Source organism: Xiphophorus couchianus, chromosome 12 (assembly GCF_001444195.1).
Source record: "Xiphophorus couchianus chromosome 12, X_couchianus-1.0, whole genome shotgun sequence".
NCBI classification, from domain to species: domain Eukaryota; kingdom Metazoa; phylum Chordata; class Actinopteri; order Cyprinodontiformes; family Poeciliidae; genus Xiphophorus; species Xiphophorus couchianus.
The window spans coordinates 649,680-668,394 of record NC_040239.1 but is presented as its reverse complement, the minus strand read 5'-3'; the positions used below and the strand labels follow the sequence as shown (position 1 = coordinate 668,394).

The 18,715-nt window shown below is 37.5% G+C and overlaps 1 protein-coding gene across 2 annotated transcripts; it reads right to left on the bottom strand.

Moving 5' to 3' along the window:
- Nucleotides 1-7: 7 nt before the first annotated feature.
- Nucleotides 8-18,670, bottom strand: oclnb (occludin b). Of its 2 annotated transcripts, none has more exons than XM_028034983.1 (9): nucleotides 18,649-18,670; nucleotides 12,399-12,505; nucleotides 9,729-10,404; nucleotides 8,657-8,821; nucleotides 6,567-6,682; nucleotides 6,235-6,339; nucleotides 3,164-3,335; nucleotides 2,507-2,548; nucleotides 8-712 (listed from the first exon to the last, which is right to left on the bottom strand). In XM_028034983.1, the coding sequence occupies exons 2-9, from the start codon at nucleotides 12,449-12,451 to the stop codon at nucleotides 614-616; spliced, it is 1,428 nt and encodes a 475-aa protein (XP_027890784.1). In that variant the 5' UTR covers nucleotides 12,452-12,505; nucleotides 18,649-18,670; the 3' UTR covers nucleotides 8-613. The 2 variants fall into 2 exon arrangements, with proteins under 2 accessions (XP_027890784.1, XP_027890785.1); XM_028034984.1 differs by lacking the exon at nucleotides 18,649-18,670 and adding an exon at nucleotides 14,794-14,901.
- Nucleotides 18,671-18,715: the final 45 nt, after the last annotated feature.

Here is an 18,715-nt window from a genome sequence, read left to right as displayed (position 1 = left end):
TCCCGAGTACAAATTAATAGAACATTTTATTGTGCACAATGCCGTTTACGTTGCAGAGATGAAAATCCTACACATATGTCAATTAAAGAACGCCCCAGCAACAACAAAATCAAAATTATATGATAGTTGTTAGAATGTAATTCAATTTAGTACACTTGATAAAACCCACCTGATAGGCCAGAGATGCATCAATAATCAAAGTATAACTTAATTTTCCAGCAAGCTGCTGCTCTATTATTGACATGTATCCAAAGAAAATACTATAAAAACACTTGAAAAGATTACATCTCAAATTCCAAAACAATCATATGATATGGATAACACAGGTTCATGCATTAAAACTTTAATGTATACAAAAGCTAGCTTTAGCATGTTATGTAGAAAGAAAGATGGCATTAAAGTAAATAAAATAAGCCAATGTATGGATGCAGATTAATAGCTAGATACAACAGATTTTATACACAGCAATTGAATTTGGAAAGTATTCTTAATGGAAAACTATACTCTTTTAGTCATCTCTTGTAGTGAGAATATAGTGAGAGCCTTGGTTAAGACATCCTTCATACAGAGATTAAATAACATGCTTCAACTGAACCAAGTCACAGGAGAATGTTCAAGGGCGGCGGTCGTATTCACTGATTTTAGTCTTGATGTGTGACAGTTTGGATTTCAGATATTTACATCTCCTCTTCTTCATCTGGTAATCTGGGGACTGACAAGAAAAGAAAATACAAACTTTTCATTTCATCAATGTGGGTTGACCATCCGAGACAAAGCCAAGTTCAACTTTGAAACATCTCTGGCTTAAAAACAATAAACTGAACCGCCTGCCCTTATAGAACAGATTTAGGTGTTTGGGTTGTGCCCAGTGCTTTACAGTGAGCTGCTGATTCATACACTTTGCTTGTCCTCGGTTAAATGAAGAGTAGCTCTTTGATCGCAGGAGCAGGTCATCTCCTGACCCTCCCAAATGCAAAGCTTCAGCGTTGTGTTTATTTTTATTACAATTTTATTCTAGTTGACATCTTATTTTTAGTATAATTCCAAAGCACTTTAGTCAATTGTTTTTTAAATGTTACATTTATAAATAAACATGACAATGACTATCATCTAGCCCCCTGTGTCATCCTCTCTGTCCTTCCCTCCACCATTCAAATGTAGACCAAAGGATTTAGAGTCTGAACTAATTAAACCAAAAAAGATGAACTACTGTGACTTCATTCTGTGTTTGTCCTTTACATGCTAAATATGAATTCCATTTTTCATGAAAATTTACAATTTTAGGAAAACCCTATTAAGGTTTTACACCAGCAACCTTCCTCACCATAGTTATATTTATCTTATTTTTAGAGGGACCCAACACATTTCATTGAGCGCTGACCTTACCGTGAACAAAACTGCTTTAATATTCCTAGTAAGTAATGTCCGCCCATTGAAGGTTGGGGGATTTTTTGTCATTTATCCACTCATCTGGATGTGATGTGTTTGGGTCGTCAAGAAGCATCTCATTAACTAATGTCAATTTGGTAGCATAACTTATTTTATTATGCTGTGATAAACAGTTGTAGTGTGCTGACAACATGCTGGCTAATATTAAAACAGCAAGTCATTGGCGGTTACCATGTCAACTGGTGACAGTTTAGAAGCAGGCTGGCTCTTTCTGCAGTCAGGTTGCATGTGCATCAACTGTACTTAAAAACAAATAATCCCTCTATTTTCATCATTATGGATAATCTTGTTTTTAAAAATATTTTTTAACACTTTTGTGACTTTCGTGCAGTGAAATGGTTGCTACACAGTGGGGACCATGGAATGGGAAGCCATCTGTTCTCTGTACTTGCTTTGTCCACTGATCCTTTAGATTTTATCTTTTGGGAATGCTTATGGGAGGCTGTTGGGAGGCTTATGTGTTGACTGGGGTAATTAGAACATTCAGCTGCTAAACATCTTTTTAACATTTATCCCAGTATACTACAACAAACAGAGATAATGAAGACTAACATGTTAATGCACTGGATGCTACATTCATCTAGGGCTGAACCTTTCAGAAAAAAAATAAGGGATGCCTTCCACCGCCTTTTTTATGGTTGCTTTTGGTAAAAATAAAGAAATTTTAAAAATCAATAGTGCAATTATTTATTTACAGAGATTGGTTAGAATACCCAAATATTATACTCAAATCAGAGTAGTATAACTTCAACATGTTAAGTAGAAGCTTTAAATAAGCAAGTGTAAAAAGTATTTAGTAAAGAGTCTACTCAAATACTGTTTAATTGATCATTAGACATGATTTAATATTTTAAATGTGTCATTAGACAGCCAAAACTAAGTTCTGTGCAAATTCCAGTATTTTAAAGTAGGCTACTCCTTTAAAGTAGTAACTTACTTTAACACAAGCTGTTTAAGTAACTTTAACACATGGTGGTCCAAAGTACTCTATAGTGATGGAAAAGTCCATTGTCCACTTCATATTTATCATCAGAGTTCACAGCTTGGCTAACCTTACCTTCTTGAAGCTTTTGACTTGAGTGTATTCATTCAAGGCATCCTGTAGTAAGACCAGTTCATTGTTAGTGTCACAATATAGAAAGATATTATTCAAGATTCATACACAACTTTGATTATGTAAAACACAAGGCAGATGGCTGCTCCATCACTACTCCACTTTAATTATTATTTATTATCGCAGCTCTGAAACCATTACATGATAATAGAAATATACAATAAACACAAAGACAAGCTTCTAGTTCCCCACCTAACTCACTCCAGCATATTACAAAACTGACATCAAAGAAAAAAAACAAAAAAACCCAAACCAGACAGCCATGTATGTGTGTCGTAATCAGTAGTGGTATGCAGTACCAGTACTATTCAATTCCAGTACCAACACTGTAATTTGCACTCTGATGAAACCCACTTGTCAGATTAAAAGTATGTTTTAAAAAATTTTTGTATGAAAATGGCTTTCTTTGGTCTGATGTGATATTCTAGCCATAGATATCATGTTTTCAGTAGCTGTAAGCACAATATCATCATAACAAAAAAAAAGACTTCAAAACCTCAGTCTATGTGGGATTAGTCTAAATGTGTTTTCACTTTGTGAATTGAGTCACTGAAATAAATTTACTTTTCAATAATATTTTAATTTATTTAATGCCCTCACCAGATACTGTGAGCTCCCCTCAGGGAGCCTGTCCAAGTCTCCTTCCAGGTCAGCTAGGTTCTGGTTTATGTCATCCATCCCAGCCTGTAGGCTCTTGTATTCAAGATGGTCTCGGTCAAATTCTCTTTTGTAGCTTAGACGCTCTTGCTCATCCATAATGGGTGGAAATAAACTGTAAACAACAGCAAGATACAATCTCATATATATATATATATATATATATATATACACACACACATACATACACAGGGGTGTCGCCAGGAATCTTGGGCCCCATGATAAAAAATTTTATTGGGCGCAGCTGCTGTTACAATTTTTTGAGTCTATCTGACCTATCAAAAGCATCACAATTTTAAAGGCTTGCCTTGCTTCCTTTGGTTCAATACTGATACTAGCACAATATTTACTGCTCGTGAATTTTACATCCAACAGTCCGCATATAATATGCAAGTAGGTTGCTTTTTTTTAGATTACTGAAATGTCTCTCCCCACAAGTAACAGTAAAAGGCAACATGCAAAATATACATGAAGCAATCCTGTCTTCTCAAAAATGCTATGTAGTTGCATTTTATTCAAGCCTCAGTATATATAACTTTAATAAAAAATATGTTTTCTTCATATTTGTTAAAGCTGGCACCATGTTGTGACAGTTTGTTATAAGCTCCCTGAGCTGCTGTTACTGGCTAAAGTAACGCAACATTCCGACCAAAAACAACCACTCAGAACCAGGAGGAGGGTCTTAGTGCTGTCAATCAACTCATTCACTCACTACTAAATGTGCTAATGGTGGAGAAACAAATTATCGTTATTGCTAGTTACAGCATAGCACCTAGCAAGGGGAAGGATCCGCCACATGAGATTGTGATTGACAGCACTAAAACTCTCCTGCCTCTGATCAGGAGGCAGGAGAGTGGTTGCTTTCTAGAAACAACCACCGGTTGTTTCTAGAAAGCACTGGGAAAAGGCAGATGAAATTAATTTTTCACAGATTATCTCTCATGCCATACTGTCACAACATAATGACAGTTTTAACAAATATGTAAAAAAAATATTTTTATAAAAGTGCAGCTTTAATTCCACTTAGGAGAGGATGGGTCAGGAGGGACGTGGGTTAGAGCTGCTGCTGACTGACTCATCTGTTAAGTGTGGTAAGAGGTACAGGTACATGTTCAATATATGAATATGATGGTAATTTTTTTCCTTCGTTCATAGAATGCTAATGAAATAGAGGCAAAGAGTAGTCTGAAGCTGAGCTAATTATGCTAAATGGTTGATAATCTCACATAGTCTACCCACCCCTCAGAGAAAAACTGGGTTACAAATTGACACTCTTGTTTTTTTTCCCTCTCTATCTCTCTATTTTCTGAAAACCTACTTTATTATTTTTCTTAGCAACATAGTAACAACCACAGTAGTTCTTGTCATCTACTGGCTGCTGCTGAACATGTCACCGTCAAGCGCTCCAAGCAGGAATGAAACATTTCATGCAGATCCAGGGGGGTTTAGGGCAAATGTGTGCTTTTTGGTCTGGGAGGGAGAACATTTGATTTTTACTGCTAAAAATTATTTTAGAAAACACAGTATAATTAATTTTGTAATTGACAGGGCCTCAATTTTTTTTATTTCTATGAAAAAATAAAAAACAAATAAATTGCGAAGGGCCCCCTGTCGGTCAGGGGCCCTTGGAATCGTCATAACCTATACGGCACCTCTGCAAAAAAATTCCCTTCTCACCCACCGCAGGTGGTTCTTATCCTCTGAGCTCGGGTCCTCTACCAGAGGCCTGTGAGCTTGAGGGTTCTGCGCAGTATCTTGGCTGTGCCAAGGACTGCACATTTCTGGACTGAGATGTCTGATGTTGTTCCTGGGATCTGTTGTAGCCATTGGTCCAGTTTGGGGGTGACTGCCCCGAGGGCCCCGATGACCACAGGCACCACTGTGGTCTTCACCTTCCAGGCCCTCTCCAGTTCCTCCCTGAGGCCCTGGTATTTCTCTAGTTTCTCGTGCTCCTTTTTCCTGATGTTGCAGTCGCTTGGTATTGCTACATCTACCACAACGGCTTTCCTCTGTTGTTTATCCCCTACGACAATTTCCTGGTTGGTTCGCCATTACCATTTTGTCTGTCTGGATCTGGAAGTCCCACAGGATCTTAGCTCTGGCGTTCTCCGTCACCTTTGGGGGTGTTTCCCACTTTGATCTCGGGGTTTCCAGTCCATATTCTGCACAGATGTTTCTGTACACTATGCCTGCAACTTGGTTATGTCGTTCCATGTACGCTTTCCCTGCCAGTATCTTGCACCCTGCTGTTATGTGCTGGACTGTCTCAGGGGCCTCCTTGCACAACCTACACCTTGGGTCTTGTCTGGTGTGGTAGATCTGGGCCTCTATTGCTCTGGTGTTTAGGGCCTGTTCCTGGGCGGCCAGGATGAGGGCCTCTGTGCTGTCCTTGAGTCCAGCTTTTTCCAGCCATTGGTAGGATTTACTGATATCAGCCACTTGGGTTATTTGCTGGTGGTACATCCCATGTAGGGGCTTGTCCTCCCATGATGGTATCTCTGGGACCTCAACCTCCGTTCCCTGTTGTCTGAGATATTCACTGAGCACATTGTCTGTTGAGGCTTTGTCCCTGATGTATTTATGGATCTTAGTTGTTTCGTCCTGGACTGTGGTTCTCACACTCACTAGTCCTCTGCCTCCTTCCTTGCGGCTCATGTACAGTCTCAGGGTGCTGGATTTGGGATGGAACCCTCCATGCATTGTTAGTAGTTTTCTAGTCTTAATATCCGTGGCTTTTATCTCCTCCTTTGGCCAGCTAATTATTCCAGCAGGGTATCTGATTACTGGCAGGGCATAGCTGTTTATCGCACGGATTTTGTTCTTGCCATTGAGCTGGCTTCTCAGGACTTGCCTTACACATATATATATATATACACACACAGTATACAGTACAGACCAAACGTTTGGACACACAGTTGTGTCCAAACATTTGGTCTGTGCTGTGTGTATATATATATATATATATATATATATATATATATATATATATGTATATATATATAAAAATCACTCACACACTGAAATCTTCTTCTTCCAAGTCATCTCCGGACTCAAACCCAGCATCATATTCCTTCAGCCTGGATTTATAGCCTCCTGCAAAACTGCTTATGTCGGAGTCTCTGAAAACAAGAGTGAGAATCTTTAGGTTTTTGTATGAGCCAAACCATTTTTACAGTGCTACAACATACTCAGAGACAGTTTTTCCATATATAGTCCTCTGCATTCCACAGAGAATGCAGAGGACTATATACCAGTCTTCTGCCCCTTTTCCAAGTAGATCTAATTGGAAAAGGGATTAAAAGCAGTGATCTCCCCAGGCAGAAGTGGACTTGAATAACTAAGTTACCCTGGTAGGTAGAGAGGCTTGTTGTACTCCAGCTTGTCCAGGTACTCTCTTGAACCCCCAACTCTATCATTAGGGTCTCGGACCAACATCTCTGGTTCACCTGACACATTCTTCACCTGAAGTGGGGTAATTGAGTTAATGTCAATTTAAAATCAGAAGTTCAAACAGATAATTCATTTAATCTAAACAGAATTCCATTACCGTTCACAAAAACCCATCAAGTGATTATTTCATCATCATACTGAATGTTTCTACTTTCATTAAATGTGTCTGGAAATCTGTTTATCATCATCTTGCAAAAGAGGAAAATACAGACAGACGGACATCATTAGTTTTTTCTGTTTCTTTGAGTCTCTTATTCCAGAAGTCTGCTTCTTGAGTTCTATTGAGGTTCTTTTTACCCTGAGGTAACCTGTTTTCTTTTATGACAAACTCTGTGGGTGGAAGAGCCATGCACCAAGTCTGACCGGTTCCTCCACTCTTTCCTGCATGTCTGAATGCCACAGATACCATCAGTGCCGTCAGCAGGAAGTCTGACAGAGCTGTGTTTTAGTCTCTAAAACTGTCTAAACTGTTGAATGTTCTTCTGGAGGACTTGACTAAATTGAAAACTTCAATTTTTATTGATTTTTAATGGCTGTTCTGACATAGTTACTAATGTTCCTAATTTCTCATCATTGGAATCAAACTTTAACATAAAAGCTCATTCCAATTCTGCTTTGTGCTCAACACCTCTTCTGAGTTTCAGGACATCATCCTGAAACCAACAATTGCCCAACAGACCACACCCAGAAACTGCAAATGAAACCATCCAACCCTTTCTCACAGTTCATTGAGAAAGGTTTGAAAAACTTACAAAACAGTTTGCTTTGCATAAAACAAAACATGTGTAGCCTCTGCCAAAATAAACCTAACCCACTAACCTCTTCTTCTCTACCTTACATAAAAAAGTAATAATTTTTGAGACTTGGAGCCTTTGGATATATAACATCGTTAAATAGGAGTAATGTGTTATGAAACAACTTAAGGAATTACATGATTCAGTTCATATTTAAATAAATGTAGATCTAATCATGACCAACATTACTACCAGCACAGTATTGGTTCCCTTTGCTACATCAAGACATGGAGGGTTCTAGACCCCCCAAGTTGTGCTGTAAAATCTTGCAATGAGATGTTAGCAGCAGATCATTTGAATTGGTGCCTCCATGGACTAGACTTGACAAACAAAAACTTGTGTTGCGCTGGGACGCTGTGGTGGCACAGGGGTAGAGCACAACCCACATAAGCCTTCATCCTCAACACGGATGTCTCCCCCTGCTTTCATTACCTACTTTACTGTATGAGCTAATATATATATATATATATATATATATATATATATATATATATATATATTGTGTGCACTATGCTTTTTCACCATCAGAACCAATGTCTTCAGGCTTCACAAACTAAATCTGTTTATCACTATTCCTTGCTTGGACCACAGCAGTATGTAGACTATTACTGACTATCTAAAGCTTTACTCAGCTCTATTGAGTAAATAGAGCTGAGCTATTTACTCAGTAAATAGAGCTGAGTAAAGCTCTATTTAGGGCAGCAGTGTGTGAAAAGAAACAGCTGAAGTTTCCCAAGGTGAAACTTGTGTGTGTTGCTACTGGTGATGTCTAAACTTTTGTCAAAATATACAGTATATATATTCTAAAAAAAAAAAAAAAAAATGGAGAAAAACAGTACAACGGATAAAGTTTTGATCAGCAAAGGAAAAGGGAATATCCCCTGACAGGTAGGTTCAGGAGTCAAATTTTTTTTTAGATAAATGTTGCAATTTCATCTATGTGTAGCCTTAATGTTGAAGTTGTCTATTAATCCAGATCACTATTTAAGAGCCACACATAAACATCAACATCATATTACAACATCAATACACAAAGAAATAAAGCCAACAGGTTACAATTAAAACTTATCTAACCTTTCACCTTTTTTACATTTTTTTCCAGAGAGTTTGCAGTTAAAATTGAGCAGAAAATAACATTTTAGGTAAAGTGATCTGTCTTTAGATTGACAAACTCGTTCCCATTCCTACTTACCCACTCTCCAACACTGTTGTGGGGAGGAGAGTTAATAATCTTCACTTCCTCCCAGAGAATTCGGTCTTGGCCCCAGCGCTGGATCAGTGAGCGAGTCTTGACAGCAAACACCAGTAAGATGATGAGGCCAACAACGACCAGAAAGCCCAAGACAATTGCTATGGCCTGCAGGACAAAAGCATCCAATATCAGTGATACAAAATTACATCTAGCTACAAGCATAGTAAATTCCTCCATGCTCCAAGTAAACAGTGTCTCTTGACGGCTCAGATCTCTCACTGTATATTTAAAGGGTTAGTGGAAAAAAACATTTTCAACATAAAATCCTTACACCTTTTACAAGATAAAGAATTCTGAATGTAGCTTGGATTTGTTCATAACTAGATTTACACGTTAAAGAAATGCTTCATTTACTTGTACTGTATTGGCAAAGAAATTAGTTACTGTAGGCTAACATCATGTAACATACGATGGACAGTTGTCCATCACATTTAGGACATTAGTCAAACTCATGTAGTCTATTGTAAGGGATCACATAAAATTCCAACAGCAGCCAATGAATCTAATCGATTGTGTTTACCATCAGCATACTAAATGTATCATTTATCAAAGCTAAAATAAACCCCTACACAAGATGTAAATAAAAATAGCATCTTGTGACCAGAGTAGTTGAATGTTGCCTGGGTCACATGTGCAAAATCAAACTACTACCAACATCAAGGCTAAATAATATAAATAATATAAATTAAGAGCCCTCAAAGTTTATGATAATATTATGAAACAAGAATAAATTTTCGAATATAAAATGGTTGGAAATAGAAGAGAAATTTATACAAATGTTGCTTCACCTGAGATTTAATAACCCTGTATTCATCCTAAAATTAGAATTATTTAATCGTAGTCCAGTAAGATGTGTACTGAATTTTGCACTTTACACACAAAAAAAATTGGTTTTTGCTTTTACCTGCACACAAAACACACTCATACATTTTCAAAATGAAAACAGTTTCACAAAGCTTGTGCTCTGCTCTCACAGTCTCAAAAGAAACTGCATTAAAATAATTTAACTCACCTCTTGGGGCTCCACCACACAGTAATGGTAAAGGTACTGGTTGATGAAGATACCTTGGGCCTGAGTCTGTGTCTGGTATTGTGCACATAACTGGATCATCTGGTTGTATAACATAGATCCTGAGGATTGTGCGGTTGGGTTCACTGACACCAGGTAGACAATGGTGGAAATAAGCATCAAAAATGCTAAAATGGCACAGACAATAATGGGTGCTAGGTAGAACTTTGAAGAACGGGCTGCATTTTGCCTTGAAATCACCAAGATAAATATGATCAGCGTGGCTATGAAAGTAATGGCAGCAATGGCAATGATAAAGCCTTTGCCAGATTTGGGGTCAATTTGTGTTCCTCCATAGCCATAGCTGCCGGAACTGCCGCCAAGACCAGCACCGTAAGTGCCGCTGTATGTGCCACTGTAACTGCTGCCGTAGCTGCTGCCGTATCCACCGGTTAAACCCGGCATCAGGGCAGTTCCACCTCCCATGACACTCATGTCATAGTCCCATGCCAGAGTTGAGGCCACACATGCAAAGATGGCCACACACATGATGACGATGATGATGCACAGTATCTTCATCACACCTGGGGGGGAAGTCCAGCGATAGAATTGAATGTTCTTGTCTGCTTTATAGTAGGAGAAGGTTGGGTTTGACATCGGCTCACTGTGCCTATGTTTGCTGTCAACAGAAGAGAGTAGACAAGCTTTTGTCAATATATGAATGTCACAGTAGGTCAGATTCAAACAATAAGGCCAAATAGTAAGACTAGTACAGAGAATGTTTGCAGTAAATGTTTCACCAATAGCAAACTTTGATTACCTCTCAAAAGAAACATCCCAATAGTTGATTTTGACATGTTGGAAGCAACACTAACAGGAAATAGATTTACCATAGTTCTGCTTTAGCCATGACAGAATTATATGAAAGAGTGTACCATGTTTTAGCATGTGAAAATGTATACTAGAAGTAGTATAGTTTAACATTCCTATGATTTTAAGAGCTTGTGTCTAGCTCACTTTAATTTGTTGTTTTAATATTATTTACCTTGAGAGATTTTTAAAACCTGACTGGATACAACATGATAACATTGTGTTGAAAGTCCAGTCAGTGGTTGGAAGTAGTACAAAGCACTGCAGCATAAAAATGTGATGCAGGTGATTTAGATGCCATGGAATATTAAAGTAAACAGCAATGACTCATACAGCAACACAAAATCCTACAGCGGCAGTATATAAGTAAGCACCCATATAAATGGTAATGCTATGGGACGTTTTACCTACATGTTATTAACCTCTCACACGGTTCCATAAAGACTCCATCAATTTGATTGATAAAAGTTACACAAAGTCATATCTGAATTAAATATTCTAGATATAACTGTATAGAATTAATTTCAATTTAGCATCAATAGCTTACTGAATATCATAGTTAATTCTAAATTTTTTTTTGCAAGTATTGCCACAATTTTACAAAAGCAATTTTATTTACGGTTAGCTGAGAAAACAAGAGGGAGAAACATTTTCCATGAAAAAACACTGTATATGGATATTTTTCTGTATGCAAGACATGCTAATGCTATGTCATTTAACATTTATCTGGATGCTTCAGAGCTATGCTGTAGGCTGTCTCTTGAATCGGTCACCAACTTAAGACCAGATTTTTGGTGCCAGTGGGATGTAGTTGAAGCTCTGCTTGGATGTAAACTGGGACTCACCTACAGTGGTGTAAAAACAGTTTTTGAGCCCTTCCTGGTTTCTTTTTTTTTCTTTTTGCATAATTGACACTTAGGTGTTATAGGGATAGCTCTTAGGACAAGATGAACGCCAGGACAGCTCCGTTCTAAAATTGGGGATATTCAACTTGTCGGGATTGTCTTGGCCCAATCTCACAGCATGTGATGTTGAACTCACGTTTGATCTCGAGACGTTTTGTGGGATTTACTGTCTGATTTCTGAATGCTGGTGAGTGAAATTGGTTTGTGTGTGGTTGCTTCTGATGTGCACCACACATTCCACAACTCAAGCTGTTTTAGTTAAGATTTTCTATTGTTATGTGTGTGGTATTAGATTTTGAAAAGAAAATCAGTCATGAAGTTAAAGGTTGGGTGTAGATTGGTCTTCCAAAAGAAAAACAACCCTATAACATTCAGACAAAATAGCTATAAAGTGGCTACAGGACAAGAAGGTTCATGTTTTAGTGCAGCCCTAATCTCAGTCGTATGGAGAAGTTGTAGGTAAATCTGGAAAGGAGTGTGAGGCAGCCTACAAACATGAGTAAACTATATCAGTTCTAAGAGGACGAATGGGCCAAAATTCTAGTAAACTGTGAGATGCTAGTGGAAGGAAAGTCAAAAGGTTTGACCCAAGTCATTCAGTCACCGTTACTTGCCAAATTCATATAAACTTGTGAATTCAAAAGAAAGAAACACAAAAAAAATCTACAAAAAATGTAAAAGTTTTTGGCATTTAGCAAAAAATTCTGGTAATTCTAACCAACCTAAAATAAGAAAACATGTGTCTTTTTATTGTGTGTAGGTAAACGTCTGATTTCAACTGTAAGTTAAAAAGATATTAAAAGTTGACCCATTTACAATGGGAAAGAAATTTGTGATGTATGATGATCATACCTAAAAAAGCAAAGAAGTAGAATGAGGTAAAAGTGTGATCACTCACTGTTTACTTCCACTTGGCGGGTACAGATGGTTGCTGTGACGGTGGCTCGGCATCCTGGAATGATTCTGGCTCTCAAACTTCTTAGAAAAAAAGAACAATCCTCCGGACTAGAGGAAACAGAGAAAATGTTTGTATAAGACCTGAGACAACCTTTTGCTATTCATAAGAACTGTGACATTCAATGCTACAAGGAACTAACAACCATTAAGGTTTATGTTGAGGGCATTTTATTCAACTTCTCTTTTGATTTTTTTTTGTCTATTAAAATACACTAAGCTGTTCCTCTTCAGGGGCTGATAATTAAAAATAATAAGCACTATAGTTTATTCAGAAAGTATTCAGTGCTTTACTCTTTTCAAATTCTCTTTGTCTTCTTCTACTCCAATTTTAATTATTTACGGATATTTGAACTGTTAACTTTTGTTTATGTAGTAGGTTGCGATTCCTTCCTGGAGGATGGCATCGACTGAGATAATCCTGCCATTAACTAATCATTTTCTCTTTCCTGCCGTTAACTTTGTACTTTTAAAATTGTTTACAATATTCATCAATCAGTTCATCTGTTTCTTGTGCATTCTGCTCTGTCTTCTCAAACACCAGTTTGTCGTGCCAGATAGGCACTTGTACTAAGCCCGGTTCTGGTTCTGCTGGAGGTTTCTTCCTGATAGAAACTTTTTAATCTATTTTGAATAATTAATTTAACACACTGTATTGTTTGATAACATTCATTTGGAATGTATATGTCATTGAATTGAAATGGGATTTTTTGTACGGCCCTTGAGACAACATTTATTGTGAATTGGCGCTATATAAATGAACTGAATTTAATTGAATTATTCTTAAGTTATGTTGAGTTTTCTATAAAAACAGACGATGTACTTAAAAAAAATTACTTTTCAGAATAACTGGTACATAACATTTTTTTTCTTTGGTCATCGTTCAGGATCGTTTCTAAAATGTGACTCTAGTACACCGGTTGTCATATCACAGCAAAAACTAAACAATGACATCAAAGGCATTATCTGTAGACATATGAGAGCATATTTGTCAGAGGATAAGTATGGAGAAGGATACAAAAGATCTTGGAAGCACTAAGCATTCCAAAAAGCCTTCAAATGTAAGAATTTAGATCCGACTGTCTGACCAAACTAAGTATTCAAGGAAGAAGAGTTTTGGTCAGAGTTGGCCAAAACCCAATGGCAACATATGGCGTTAACTTGTGGAGATAACAGAAAAATCTAGAACCGGCTTGTCAACCTCCAGTCCTCAAGATATTGTGTCCTGCAACTTTTAGATGTGTCCCAGGTAAAACACACCAGAATTGGATCGCTGGATGAACTCATCATCCAATCAAGTTCTACAGAGTCCTGCTAATCACCTAATTATTTGATTCAAGCATGTTGAAGCAGAGACATATCTAATAGTTTCAGGACAAAAGCCCTCTAAAACTAATGTTTGACAGCCCAAATCTGTAAGGTCAAACATTGATAACCCAGTCCACTAATGTTGCATTTATGATGCCTCTGAAAACACACTTTGGAAATTGTTAGGCCAGGAAAAACTAAATTCTCTGGTCTGATGAAAACAAACTAGATCTTTTGGGCCTAAACTCCAGGTATCGTTCAAGGACAAAAACAGCTATTTTTTTTAAATTACATGTCTAACACCATCCCCAGTTTGAAGCATATGATAGCATTGTACCATGGAGGTGTGAAGAAGTGAATGGGTGTAAATACTTTCTCGATACATTGTAATTTACAGATGAATTTTACATGCAGTGATTTTTTTTATGCATGTCCATTTAACTTTTAGAGCAGTTTAGATAGCGATTTATTCATGATAAAGTTCCTATTTGTGTTTGGCAAGTGAATGAAGCAGTCTGATGGATGGCCCCTTCCAAATATTGACCTGCTCAAGAGCACAAAGGAAAGGCTGCTATTTGGACCCGAGCATGGTTGCGGTTAGAGGAACTGGTTAAAAACTAAATAAATGTTGCCTACAGATGCTGTCATTCGGAAAAATTAACAGAGATAGGTCAGGTTAGGTACAGCACTTTTAAGGGAAGACGTTGGATTACATGAAATACACAGCAGGTTTGTTTTATAGAGCACAGGCTAAAATAAACTTTTCAAGGGACTCCGTGATGCTATGACTAAAGTTCAACGGACACTGTTACTGAAATAATAACAAATTAGTTTTTCTGATACCTTGTAACAGAGTCGCACTAAAAAGTGTGTTTAACAATGGACAGACTTCAGGCGAAAATTCACAGGCCTCAATAAAATATTTTTTAAAGAAAAAACCACTGTTTAAGTAATCCATTGAAATAAGTTATGCCTTAATTAGAATACTTTTGGTCATCAAATTATCACGGTAAGATCAAAAAATGACCGACCTTGTGATGTAGCTGATCCTGAACAACAGAGTGGCGTCGTCCAAGAAGAACAAGCCAAATATGCGCACGCGCGAGCCAACATCCATCCACGCCCCGCGTGCAGGAACTCCTTACCTGGCCTCTGCAGGTGTGCTTGCATCACGTGATCTGTTCCTCAGGCCACACAGGTCTATCCTGTCCCCACTCCATAACAGGTGTTTATTTGGAGTGACAGTGTTACTCATAACACTGTCACTCCAAATAAAAAGAAAAGGTGTGGTCTTCTACAGTTCCCAGAAGCTGGACTTCCCACTCCAGGAAATCTTCTTCTGTCGCAGCTTTTATTTTTCTGACTAGTTTCAGTCGGAAAACCAGTCTTAATTTTAGCTCGTTGAAATGAAAAGCACTGTCGCTACTTCACATTGCATTATGTCCAGAAAATTATCAAGACTTTTACAACAGACAAGGTCACACAACAGTTTTAGTCAGAATAGGTAGGAATTTTTATTTTTTGTCTTGATTTTTTTACTTGCCATAAGTATGCAGCGATTGTATTCATTCCAGAATTAATAAACGCTACAGGTGATTTAAATGCTAAAACGAATATTTATAGAATCTAAAATAGAGACACCTCATTACTAAGACCTTCCGGGTCAGAGGGGGACCAGCGAAATTAAGCATTGCGAAACTTACAAGGAGAGTTACTGTCCCCAACTGACGAAACCAGCCGTTCAGGTTTTTATGGAAAGAAAAAAGGAACTTAAACCGCCATTTTGAGAGAGCCGTTCAGAGACACGTTGTTTGCAACATGTACAACTTTTATAGTCCATACAGCATGAGCCACACAGTTTGAACCATTTTTCTAACAGAAAAAAACCTGCAAAATAATTTTCTGCAATTTCTGCACAGCACATTTTTAAAAATCTGTTTCACAGAAAGAAAAAATTTCTCCTGCTCAAGTCCCAACGTCAAATATTTTTTATTCCTACCAGAAATACTTTTAAGACCTCTTAAAGTGGTAAACAAAAATTATAATAACAATAATAAATTAATATTAGCAATGGTATTCATAATATTTCCTTTGGACAATGACTGCTTTTTCAAAAATCTCAAATCACTATGACCTCTTTAATGCATAAAAAAATGATCTATTTTTAAGATGCTTACAACACTAGGCTGGTGGGCTAGGCTGCATTTCTTGTAAACCAAGAAATGTAGCTTTTTTATTATTTATTTTTATAGAATAAATCCCTTTGAGACATAAAACCTTTAGTTCAAAAGAGGCGTATAGCAACATTATATTTCTATATAATGCTTTCTGGCTTTTTGGCTGTCCTCAGTGGCGTCATCGTTGACAGTAATCAGCAGCGGTTGCTGAAAATGTTTTTTTTTTAGTTTAGGTTTAAAGATGGCGGATTGAATGATGTTTTTCTATTAAATAAAAATTATGGACATTATATTTCTATATAATGTTGCTATACGCCTCTTTTGAACAAAAGGTTAAAAAGAAAGTCTCAAGACTTAACTTATCTGAGAAAGATAAAAGCATCAGATATTTAATATGAGATTTTAATGACAATTTTATGAGGAAATGTATTCAAATCTTTAGGTTTACTTGTTATAGTGCAAGAAACGAGGTCAGAGAGAAAAACTGTGTGTACAGCAATCTGTAAACCATTGTTGTGATCTCCAGCCTAATTTCTATCTATTATTTATATACTATCAAAAGTGATAGAATACAAATCAAGAAAAATACCATTAGGTTTTGAACAACCATGCCATCTTGGAAGTAAATTGTTAGTGGGAGCTTTATTTTCAACTTGACAAGAATCCCATTGCATCAATGCTGATGCAATGGAAAACCCCACAACTGGAAATTGATCAGTTAGTGGTCAATTTCCCAAACCTCTGTATCTTTTGAGTACCATTGAATTAGCTCAACATAGAAAAAAGGCAGATGAATTACGGGGAAAAGTTTGGAATACACCTTAAAAATGAAGAACTGCCATCCATCCATCCATCCATCCATCCATCCATTTTCTAACACCCTTGTCCAGTGTTGTATAAAGTACTGAAATCTCAGAGTCAAGTAAAAGTATAAGTACCTCTCCAAAATATGACTTTGGTAAAAGTCCAAGTCACTGACTGAAATGTTACTTGAGTTAAAGTCTTAAAGTATCTGAAACTTCTTGTACTTAAGTATGGAAATTACTGTAAAAATGGATGTACTCAAGTAATGTAATGAAAAGTACAAGTAAAAAGTAAAACAAAGCAAATGCAGTTTGAATGACATTTTTTATATTTTGGTAAACTTGTCAAATACACTTAAAATAATGTACCCAACCAAGTGCAGGCAAAATTAAACCTGCTAATAGATATACCTGCAGGCATCATTTAGTTAAGAAAATTAGGTGCTTTACCTATAGCACAAGGTTAACTTAACCTGCTTTACAACTGAACCAGCTTCTTAGTATACCCTCCAGGACAGAAAATACAAAGTTTTTGTAAGCCTCAAGTTTTCCCTTCAAGTAAGGTCAGTGCTGAAAATGAGAAAAATAAATAGTACAGAAAATGCGGCCAACATGAAGAAAAAGAGCTGTTACGATTACTCTACTTCACAAATCAGTGAATCAGTCAATGCTACAGTCAGTAGGTGGTGCACACAACTGGTCATTATGCAAAAGAAAAAAATAATTGGGAGGGAAATGCAGCTTATTGGCATCTGTAAACCTGGTTTTGAACTTGCATGCCTTTCCTATATTCGTTAAATTTAGCCTAAATTGCTATCGCTATGGCTTCTGTCCCCCTTGAACAGAGGAGTCTAGGTAGCCTGCTACAGTCAACATTAGGCCTACGCTAAAAACACCATGTATGGAACTGAAACAATGCCAAACAAAGTTCATTTATGGTCAACGTTTCACAATACAGTAGTGCCTAGTGACCAAGCTATAGTTACTGAAACAGGAGGATTATAACCATTTCATAAGAAGTTACCTCGATGTGTTTCTTCACGTTGGACGGGGAGTTTTTGTAAGATAGAATTTCAACATCTTTGGGCAGGAATAACATAAACTGCATGCGGTACGACCAATCTTTAACACCCACGAAAGAGTGTATTGTGTTTAAATAAGGCCATGGGCTCTCATCACCAGCTGGTGGTTCCCCTGGAGCCGTGTCCGACGTAGTTGCAGTCGTTGTGGTCTCCGTCTCCTCCTCCATGTGACTGCTGCTGATTGCAAGACTTGCTTTGTGTTTAATGGGAGAAGCGAAACAGGTGTATCCTATTGGTGGTGATGAACAAGCCCAGGCAAGTAGGCTACCGACTTTGTTCGGTAGCCTACTTGCTACTTGCTAATCAGTAGGTGGGATCAAAACACTTTGTTTCTCTCTCTCGCTTTTTTGTAACGAGTAACTAAACCACACATTGAAAATGTATCGGAGTAAAAGTACGCAATTAAGTTCGGAAATATAGTGAAGTAAAAGTGAAAGTCATCAAAAATGTTCATACTCCAGGAAAGTATGAAGTACTCCAAAATATACTTAAGTAAAGTAGTGAAGTATTTTTACTTCGTTACTATACAACACTGCCCTTGTCCCTAGTGGGGTCAGGAGGGTTGCTGGTGCCCATCTCCAGCTAACGTTCCGGGCGAGAGGCGGGGTCACCCTGGACAGGTTGCCAGTCTGTCGCAAGAAAATAAAGAACTTTTGTTTCTTAATTAAAGAATTTAAAGTTACAATTTTACAACATATCTTTCTAAATTTGTGTTTCAATCATCAATCAATCATCTAGTCTATCTTTCCCTAATGCTGACACTGAGAACTAAAAAGGGAACCTTTGAGAGAGACGGACGGAGTTTGGCGTTTCGAACCCCAGACCTGGCCTAATGATGAAGAAGGTGTTGCAGCAGGAGGAGGAGGAAGTTGATCGACAAAGGCAGAGATC